Source organism: Heliconius melpomene, chromosome 19 (assembly GCF_056956725.1).
Source record: "Heliconius melpomene rosina isolate 202511_hmr_F chromosome 19, ASM5695672v1, whole genome shotgun sequence".
Taxonomy (NCBI): Eukaryota; Metazoa; Arthropoda; class Insecta; order Lepidoptera; family Nymphalidae; genus Heliconius; species Heliconius melpomene.
Window position 1 is genome coordinate 1,521,468 of NC_140407.1, and position 11,622 is coordinate 1,533,089.

General features: G+C 33.2%; 1 protein-coding gene across 1 annotated transcript; it reads left to right on the forward strand.

Annotated features, from left to right (window-relative positions):
- The first annotated feature begins 4,988 nt into the window (after positions 1–4,988).
- On the forward strand, positions 4,989–11,203 carry Trc8 (TRC8 ring finger protein). The gene is made up of 2 exons (XM_085202900.1): positions 4,989–5,453; positions 9,013–11,203. Exons 1-2 carry the CDS (start codon positions 5,204–5,206, stop codon positions 10,773–10,775), a joined length of 2,013 nt encoding a protein of 670 aa, XP_085059026.1. The 5' UTR covers positions 4,989–5,203; the 3' UTR covers positions 10,776–11,203.
- Positions 11,204–11,622: the final 419 nt, after the last annotated feature.

Consider the following 11,622-nt stretch of genomic DNA (forward strand, 5'->3'; position numbering starts at 1 on the left):
CCGCGCCATAGTTTTTATTAATTGGAAAAATATAGAAAATTAAATATTTGCACAAACTGTTTTTTATCGTACCTTATGCCAGAAAATAAATTAAAAAAATCAACATCCTTTGCACAACAACTGCATATTTTTTATTTAATTGAAGCCTATAAAAATGAAATGTTACGCAAAAACTAAGCGAAAAACAACTAGCATACCTATATATTTAACAAAAAAAATACAAACCATTTTCACTTTACCAATATGTATCTTATAATTAAGTATTTACAGTTGATTTTATTGAAAGATTCAAATAAAAAATGACAGGAAAGCGTGTGAATTTTGTATTAAGAGAGCGCGCCCGGCGTGCCTCGCGACCACTCGGTTCAATGAGCAGCGATGCCTGGTCAGCCCTGGTGGTCTGCACCTCACACGACGAAGGAAACTGCGAAAAAATGTAGAACAAGTGCGATTAAGTTGCAATTTCTATATTGTAAACAATTATCTTAACGCCGACAAAAGCTTTTCTGGATTGTCGGTGTTAAGATAATTGTTACACGTGATAGTTGTGAGTTCACGGCGTTCACGCTATAAAAAGATATGATAAGGGAAGAAGTTGAAGAAATTTTCCTTAATAAAGACATTACGTTTATTCGATTTATCACTGACTCATTTCACCAAGCTATATTTATTTCCCTAAACATTAGCATTTTTATTTCATTCAGGCGAAAAGAGCCAATGGATAATAGATTTCCACCCAGTTTAAATAAATAAAGTTAGTTACCAAAGAAATGTAAAGATTTTCTATTTATAAGAATTTCTCGGAGTGGTAATCGATCCTACAACCACGTTGTAGACCCCTCAGACATTTATTAAGTCACGCCACCATATCGTAGGTAGGTATACATATAAGATATACATATAAACAAGAGGCCGTTGTGGCACAGCGACTGATTGTAAACGGGACGGTTGGAAGCACTTTTTGCTACAAGTAGAGGTAATGCTTATGCTAAAGCTCATTCCTTTCACATAATTTTCCACATTCTTATTTTATCTTCTTTTCTGTTCCTATCTTATAGGCTACATATGAATAGAAAAACAACACAAAATATAGCTACATAAATTTATTTAATATTTTTATACAAAACAAATAAAAGAATAATAATTTACCTTCATTGTAAATAGGTTCTAATTTAAATTTCAATCAAATATATAAAGTAATGAAATAATAAAATTCCCTCATTAAGCCGGTCTGATGACGTCTCATCCTCTATCCGGTTTCGACACCCGACACTTCCGTTTCCGAACGATCGACTTTCCGACAGGTGACTATCGATCGGGAAGGTTTTAGGAGAAGGCATTGTAGACTTATGCATAAACCGGAATATGTTGTGGGAGAGTTTTTAATTTTTATATAACTGGTACTAATCTTCATGATTAGCATAATTATAAAAAACTATTTAATGCAATTTGTTACTTATAAAATTTAAAACTGTTTGGTACACATAAAATAGAGAATTTCCGTTTTAAGTTATCAAAAATGTATGAATCACGCTGTATATACATAGGCATAGCAGAGGAAACAGAGCGTTCGCTCTGTACTCTGTGTCGACCTACCTAATACTAGTCTTCTACGTGTTAAATCAGAAACTTCATCGCGATACCGTTGAAGTCTTTAGTAAAAATTAAAGCTCAACCCCGCCACAAATTGATTTTATAGTACCAAATTGATTTAATTGATAAAAATATTTATATAAAAAGTTAACTGAAAATTATAATTTTCATACTAGGTATCTATCTGAAAAAAAAAGATAAGAACATAGTTCGCGCTCTCCTCATATTTCCGGCAATTTAGAAAAAAAATATTAATAATTTATTTAGTACTTAATTTATAGTTTAGTAACACAAAAAAATAAGACGGACAAATTCTCACGGGTACTATATTCCACACTACTGAGTACTAACGCAATAAGATGTTATCTTAACAGAAGTCAATAGAAAAAATAAATAGTGTTCCACCACAAATCTCAGCACGAAACTCGAACAGATCAAAAAGCTGAATCTCAAACAACAACACGTGCTAGTATAAGTAACAAACTATTGTATTTTCACCTGTATTTGCCCGTCGGCTAAACGGTAGGGCGATTGAATGGCGTATAAACAGGTGGAGGGCTTGTCGGGAGATATATTTGCGTAATGGATGAAGCGTAGATATTATTTTGGGGTTAAATACTAAATGCAATTTATAAAAATAATTGTTTTTTTCGTAATTACCCATCGTATGGACTACGTCAAGTATACCGATACATTTTTAATTTCTATTTATTATTGACATCGCTCGAAGAAACGTAAAGCTTCGCTTTATCCAACCATTCTTGAACTAAGCTTACAATCGCCACATATAATCTAAAGAGTAATTATTAAGGTGTTGAGTTCCGACACTCAATGCCTCCAGAATTTGGCGGAAAGTCGGGAACGGACGTGTCATAATGGGAGCAGTGTCTTAACACTAGGTTCCCAGGTTCCCTCTGCTTACCCTGCTATGTGTGGGATACAGCGTGAAGCTAAAAAAATAATAATAAAAAAATGAAGCAAGCCAAAATTTATAATAATAATTAAAGTAAAAGCTTTAACAAGCTCTACATTTCAAGCTTCCATTTGTAAAAATAACGAAACTAATAATTCCCAGAGAAACAATAACATTTATCTCCATGTAAAACGATACGACTCAATCGGAAACGTAAATAAAAGATAATGTGTGTAATTCAATATTTTATTGCGGATCCACCACTTATCTGTCTGATTCTTACGATTGATTTACATTTAATCGGCGAGGGGGGCGCGTGTACGGCGCGTGTCTTGACAGATTGCCGCTACCGCCATGATAGTTTTATTTTTTTTAAACCGACGTGCGGCTATGGTTATCGCTTGATAATTATTATTTGATATTACATAATCTGGGAAGTGTGTGATTAAGGTATTATCTGTGGGGAAATTATATATTCTTAGCATTTTTGTCATGATGATTATGACTACTTAGATGTACTCATCTAAGTAGTTATAAGCCAGGTTATTACTGTAACCGGGGTATTATATATTATATTTTTCGTGTTACATTTTAAAAATACAGCAGCAACTGGAATAATGAAAAATCCTTTTATTTTTAGTAGCTTTTTAAGGTAAATTTGACAAAAAAAACCCTTTAAGAAAATTATTAACAAAATTTTTAAAATATGAAAAAAAAACAAGTGTAATTCTACAGAACTTTAAGTTCAATACACCATTCTGTATTGAATAGACCTTACTTTTAAAGTTAACGCGATACTTTTCTTCCCTCAAACTTCACAAGCAAACTTTAAGAAACCCTACCTAATAGCGAGATGAACTTGTAATTAATATTATTAATTATTCCACGAGCTCTGCGCCGATGATCTAGCTGTTGTCTATGAGCTAGCTCTCCTTGAGCTTAAAAGATAAAAATTAATAATAAATACATTTTATCGTGCTATTCAGCATGCAATCTGTTGCTTTGTATGTATGTATACCTACATAAACTTTCGTTTAAGTTTCATAATTCGGTACTTGTTAAAAAATATTTGAAATCCTCCAAATCATATTAAAAAGCGGACTGAACAAAATATTTCCAAATTCACTATACGAATATGATTTAAGTTAATTATCGACAAAGGTTAGGGGCATGAGCCTGCTTTAGAAAATGAGCAAAGATAAAGATACAATTATTGCTCGCAGCAATCATTAGTTTACAAAAATTGATCATATATTCGCCCTTATTAATATAAACATAATATTATGTTTTGTATAATACCTACACAAAATATTAATCAAAGTACGGCTCGTACCTAAAGCGAGGTATAACTATTGTCGTGCGAAAGCTCACAAGAAACAACGTCAGCGAGCTTTCAAAGTGAACTTTCACAAAGCTCACAATACGCTGCGTTTTTAATTTTCCTTCGAACGAAGCCGTAGAAGCCGCACAAATTCGGATCGATTCGAAATGGCTGAATTATTTCGAAGTTGTTTGTGCGTTCTATTTTAGTATATTGTAATAATTTCGTCAACTTGTCTCTAAGAAATTACTTAATATCTACAATAATTGTGTTTTTAGGACACCATACAACTATGCAACGGACCTCTTCATGGACAAGTCAGCTGCAGGAGATCCTGGAATGATATCTGTTATTTCTTAGAGGCATTGCTTCTTGAGAAGGACTTCGCTGAATTTCCGATTTGCTCATCCGTTAGACCAGAAGGTGGTCTGCTTTTCGCCTCTTCTTCTGCACTGAGAGTAACACCCGCACCAGAGGCGTAGGGGGTGAGGACTCTAGGGGGGCATCATGCCCCGGGCGATGAAATACTTATTTAAATTTATATTTCCATTCCTTTGCTCTGGTGTCGAGGCAAAGTCGCCGTTAAGTTCCGCTATTCAACACGCTATGTCTCCAGAATTCGGCAGAAAGTGGGGAATAAACTTAATCTTTTTTACAATTTATAATGTTGTAAAAATTCAGAAAAAAATATAATAAGCTTAAGATAGGAGGTACGATGTCCAGTTTGAATTTCATCACGATATCTTCAATAGATACTGAAAAAAAATAACTTTAACATTATGGGTTACTATAACTATTTTACTGTAAAGATCAGAGGCAACATAAATGATCTGTTGCTATTTCAAATAATTCCAATTGAATTGCTCCCGTTAACTTATAAATATAATTTTTATACGGAACCTTGATGGACGAGTCCGGTCAAATAGACCCCTTTTTTATTTTAAAAATATTAAAATAGTACGACTGTATGTTAAAATTACTACTTATATAATATCTTATATTATAGCCTTGAAAGTTAATGTTAATTTAATTTTAAACAATAACTTTCTATGCTTTTTTGTTAAAAATGCTTTTTTGTTATTTAGTGATGGTATCAAATTGTTTATGGTTAACATTTATTTAAATTTATTATTTATGACGTTGTCAAGCGGAATGGCAACACCAGAACGCTATATTTTTTTTTTATTTTGACAACACCAAATTTTCAAACGTCAAATTTTATTGTCGCAAAAATTTCAGTCATATTTTCGAAAAATATTACGTGATTTCAAAACAGTCGATGAAAAAGCAAAATCTATTGAGAGTCTCCAAGGTGGTTGCCGTTAGATACGGCCGTCATTAGCGGACTGTGTGTGCTCTAAGGTTTGCATAAATGAATGATGTCGTTGAGGTCGAAGGCCCTAGCGCTGGTGGAGGTGTTACTAAGAGTTCCACCGTTATTTGTGGTGGATGAGTTCTTAAAGATCAGCCTGGGGTTGCCAGTTTCAACGGGCGAGGAGGTCTCCGTGCTGTCGAGTGTGACGGTCGACCACGTCGATATAAACGATTCAGATACGAATTACTACGACGCTAACTTCTACAATGCTTTCTTTCTAACTCTCCTCAAATTCTTCGTTTGTTGCTTAGGTATGTATTTTTTTGTTTACTTATTCTCAATTTTGCGATGCAGTTACCAGTGTTACTTTCTCAATTGCTGTTTCGCAATTGTTTGGCTTAGCTAGTGTCACAATATTCATTTAAACATTTAAGTGAGTTTATCAACACTAAGAGTACATGTTTATTTTCCTTCCAGTGTTGGTAAACTTAATAAGAAATAAATTCTCCATTTAAAATTTTATTTATTGCTCATGTTTATTTATTACAATGTATGCTTAAAATATGTAAATAGCAAATATTTGTATTGTATTGTAAATTTTATTTTACACAAATTTTAATTTTTTAACACAAATTATGTCTCTCTACTGAAAATTAAAATCATGATTTTTTGTTAATAAGCAAACTCATGATATTAACAGCATTTATGAGATTATCATTATATTATCAAATATGATAAGAAATATTATCAAAAATATTAAATATTGGCCAAAATTATTAAGATCAAGGATCATTGCTTCAATATTGCTAATATATTAAAAACATTAACGTTACACATTATAATCTGAAATCAATTTTTATTATCTATAGTTTCATGCTATAACTCACATATAGCCGAACTCACATACAAAGAGAACCTGTGGTGTGTTTATACTCTAAATCCATTTTCTTTTTTAAAAAAAACTCATGCCTTTATTACTTATTTGTTAATCTAGTGTCTTTAATTACTTAACCTAATATTTACTACTACTATTAGTAATTAATATCTTGGACATGGGGTGAAAAGGGAAACAATTTTTTTAAACTAGGTTTTCTTATTATCGATATAAAGCAATAACTTAAAAAAATGTTCCCATTAATATTTAAGTTTTATATAGGCCATTTGAAAATGTTGTAGCGGAAGTGCATTATGCACTTCGTTGTGAGTTTGATTCCCACTAGTGGCAATGAAATATTTTATATTTTCATTCCTTCACACTAGTAACAAACAAAAGCACTGCATTGACTTATACCACTAAAAACCAATTTAGTGGGAAGTGGGAAGCAGGCTCTTCTGTTCCTGCCTTTTTCTTAATGGATATGGAGTGTCTTTACACTAGGTTACCAGTTCTCTAAGACTGCTATGAGTAGGTACAGCAAGAAGTTAACTAAATTTTTAGGTAATAAGTAGAAATTGATCATTATTCTAATAACAAACATGAATATTTGGAATATGTAAATATTATTTGATCATACCAATAATACATACCAAACATTTATGTATTCCTCCAAACCCTTTTATTTAGATTTTTTTAGCTGTAGCAGATGATAGCAGATAGCGGATGATTATAGCAGGGTAGGCAAAGGAAACCTAGTTTTAAAGCACTACCCTATTTTTGTGACATTCGATGTTGAATGTCGAAGCTCAATGTTGCGCTGTGTCTTCTTACCAGAGCCTAAAATTAAAAATAATTAATTCCCCCGATTGGAAGTTGCCGGTTCGACTCCAAATCGACGCGTTTTATAGTAAGATGCGGTGTTGCTTCGCCCTGACGGCCTCGAATTACTTTGTAAATTACAATTTAAGTTAATTAAATTTTATCTTTCCATGCACTTAATAATATAACCTTGACATATCAAGGCAACATATTATACTGAATGTCAGAATAAATTTTGGCAGTATAAATACACTTAATTTTAGTAACTATTTTTTGTATTTCTTGCTAAAGTGTATTGTTCTGGAAACAGTATATGTGTATTATGCAAAATCTTAAAATATATTTAATTTTTAATATAATTGTATTAAATTATAGGTAATTAGCATCTCAGTAGGGAGATTTTACAAATTTCGGCTAACCAAAGATAACTACTTAAGATTATCGTTTTGGCAAGAGAGAATACTATTTTTGCTATATTTGATGGTAACAACATAAGTAAGTTGTTGCAACTTACCTATATTGTCAGCATAATGTGAAGAACGCGTAGATAATGTATATAAATGTATATAATGTAATATAAAATATTATTTATTTTATAAACATCTGTCATAATTTTACGTCTCTACGCACAGCGGTTACGGCTGTGCGTGCGTCTTACCTCAGTCAGTGAGGACAAGTCCTTTTATATATATAGATTAACAATACATTAAATTTTGTTATGATAAATTAAGACCTTTTAAAAGATACTATAACTCATATTATTCATTATTAAACTTGAAATCATTACCTATTCGCTTAGTCACGCTTTTTGTTTCTGTCTCGTACCTAACGGTTATTAGAACGAGCGCAAAAAGTTCATCTACACCTTACCGAGTTATTTTTGTTTAATCGTAATTTTTATAAATTTTTCATTAAAAGTTAAAAGTTTTAAATATTTTTTAAAAGCTGACTATAGTTATATTTTTATATTAATCTTAAATGATTACTTAGGTCTTATAAGTTAGGATTAGAGTGATGCCTAAGCGAGTTTTTACTGATGGTGTCGGAAAAGGCGACTACAGTACTTATGGGGAAGTCACTTCGCCAGCGATGGCAAACCTACCAAATAATATATTCGACTAATTTTTAAATTCTTAAATAACTGAGTTTACATGGTAGATGCAATTAGAAAATAACGGATGAAATAAATTTAAGCAGCTAATTTATAACCAAATTAACTTATTATAAATTTTAAACTTTAATATATTACTGTTGAATGAGGTTTAATACGTTAAGTTAAACAAGTTGTCTAATCGTTTGTTTACGCTAATCTCAGAAACTGCTTGCCCTCTTTAATTGTTTTTTTTTTTACCACTAATTTAATTTAACAATTTTGTATCCTACATATAGCAGGGCAAGCAAAGGAAAATTAGGGGTAAGACATTCCACCCCTTACTTTCCGCCTAATTTTGCGTGCGATTTGCGCGTTAAGGAAATCAACGCCTCGTTTTGTCTTGTTACCAGAACGAAGAAATAAAAATAATTCATTCTCTTTAGTTGGAATATACCCCACAACCGTTGCGCCCTCGGTCATGATGATCTTTATAGTTTTTTTAAAAAAAATAATTTAGACCAAATTTAGTGAGCTTACAACATAGCAAAACAATTTGTATTGTATTCTAACCTTGCATCGAGGCTACAAACTAGTTTGAATCTTGACATTGCTAACTTTTAACCTTCGGTCACGAAATTTTTAATGAGCAATGACTGACTACATTACTGTTTTACTGTTCAATGACTCGACCTACTTCAATTATTATTTAGATGATATATCATTACAATTATTCAAAGTGTCAACAATTTACCGTGAGCTTGGAAAACCTCACTCATATATTACAAATTATTCTTTTAAAACAAAGTGAATGTAAATATAATATATCGAAGTAAAAGAAAAAAAATATAAAATATTAAAGTAATGTTAAATAATTAGAATTAAAAAAGAAAATAATAATATAATTATTCACGCATATTTGACTGAGCAAACTAACTGTGGGTACTATAATATTAAATACAATAGTATATGTTTTTAAACAGATTATACTCTTGATATTTCTCTTATTCTTCTGCCCCCTTTGTGTAAAATCTACAAATTCATAATGAATTCATATTTAATACCAAATATGTTTCTTTTTCAGGATGCACCTCAGCGTTATGCATATTCGTATTGTACACGAAGCATCTGATCATCGTGTATCTATACCTGACCTCGTTAGGCATAGTGTTCGTGTCGTACTGGACAAATGTCTCCGCCATCAAGCAGATACAGTCACTGACACTGACCGTCTCGTCGCACCCGTCGGCGAGCATTTTAGAAGATATATTAAATCTAAATGTAAAGAATTTACTTGATCTCGAAGGGCCAGGAATATTGGTCATACAAAACTTCGCTATACAATATATACTAGCGGTTCTCTTCAGGAATGTGCACCTTGGACCGCGAAATCAGACTATACAAAAGCTTTTACCCTTGAGCTTCATGGCTCCATCATTTCTGGCCATGTTACCAGTTCCACCAAATCTCCTGCATCACTCTCCAGTATTTTCATCACTTTTGCCGTTGTGTCTCGTCAAGTACGTGCTGTGGTCGTCCGGATATGACGTGGTACAAGTCATCTACGCCGGATACCAGCACGGGAGGCTATTTGTCAGCCACAACGGTCTATCAGCTCTAGTCGAAACAGAGTGGATGCGACTTAACGTGCCTTGTGTACTACGAGTATTTTGGGTAGTGCGAGTCGCTGAACATGCAATATTACTACTTATGGACAATTACGATGAAGATGCTGATGAAGGACTAAAAGTTTCTACCCTGATTGCAGTACAGTCGGTGGCTTCGATGGCCAAATCATTGCTGGTAACCGGCTGTGAGACCATAACGGCCGTTCTTGGAATGACTTCTATTATATCATTCTTCTGTCACTACATCGGCAACTTCTTCCAATGGATACTTTTGACAGATGAAGAAGAAGACAAGAGTATAGGAACGGTGTCAGCGATACTATTCTATATACTAGCGTTACAAACTGGCTTGACGTCTCTCAACCCAGAGAAAAGATTTGTTCGATTGTGTAGAAACTTTTGCTTACTATTTACGGCTCTTCTGCACTTTCTGCATAATATCGTGAATCCTATGTTGATGTCTTTGAGCGCGTCGCACAACCCAAGCACCCACAGACACGTCCGCGCACTCGGCGTCTGCGCTTTTCTCATAATATTCCCCATATCTCTTCTAGTTTATCTCTGGTCCCAACATTCTATATCCACTTGGCTTCTTGCTGTCAGCGCGTTCAGCATAGAAGTCATCGTCAAAGTTATAGTCAGTCTTATGATTTACTCCCTATTTCTGTTCGATGCATACAGGAGCACATTTTGGGAACAATTGGACGATTATGTGTATTACATTAGAGCATTTGGAAATACTATAGAGTTCTGTTTCGGTATTTTCTTATTCTTTAACGGGGCGTGGATACTGTTGTTTGAGTCCGGCGGCGCCATACGAGCTGTCATGATGTGTATACACGCATACTTCAATATCTGGTGCGAGGCCAGAGCGGGGTGGTCGGTGTTCATGAAACGGCGGACTGCCGTCAACAAAATCAACTCTTTGAGAGAGGCTTCAGCTGAGCAGCTGCATCGCTTAGACGACGTATGCGCTATTTGCTACCAAGAGATGCACTCAGCTAAAATAACACGTTGCAATCACTTTTTCCACGGCGTGTGCCTGAGAAAGTGGTTGTACGTACAGGACAGGTGTCCTTTATGTCACGATATACTGTATAAGATAGATAACGATCCAACCAAGGATAGCTCAGAGGCTGCTAACGAGGAAAACAGCAATAACCAAAACCTGCTTCTCGAGGAGGAGCCCGACTTGCTCCTCAACGAGGGCGTGAGGTGACTGACTGATCAAGACTTACAAATTATAGATTAAAACCAAGTTTATAGTTCGATTTTTCAGTGTTTTTTTTTTTATTATTTTGTATAGTAAGTTATTGTTTTTAATATATTTGGATCAGTTTGATACTGTGATTTAAGGTTTAAATTATGTCTCGCGATGAATGGTCTCATAGTTCAGTGTGACTTGTGTGAGTAACGCTTGGGTTGTCGATGTGTCGTTACTATTACCCGTTTTCATAATGTTTCCCTACAAATCTTGAAATCGCTAGTGAAACTAACACAAAAAAAAAACAATAACATTATGAGAAATCAAAGACGTGAAGCTATTTGTAAATAGATAAGGTATTTAGAAATAGCTTTTAAACATAAAAAGTAAATAAAAATAGTAATTTTTCTCATTAAAATGTAAATAAAACTAATTTTAGTGTACTGCCTATTTTATTTAAATCTTTTTCAGAGTGGTATTTCGGGGTAAAGTAAAACAATAAAGGCTTTTATATATTTATTTCAAATCATAGTATGTTTGCATTACCTGTAAAATATTATTTAAATGATAACTTTCCAAAAGTTAATAACAAATTATACTCAAATATGTGATAAATTGGTATAATGAAAATTGTGAATCACTTAAGTACGTATAATGTATTAAAATATAATTATATGGAAAGTACATACAGATTTATATATAATTGCGATCAATTCAAGTTGGCGAAGCCGCGAGGGCGTCGCTAGTATATAATTTTTTCTTTTAACTCAGGCTCGTACATCATATTTTGATAAATATAAAGAACATTACTTCATAAAATTTATAAAATATCTATAATATTTTATATTTGGTTTATTTTATT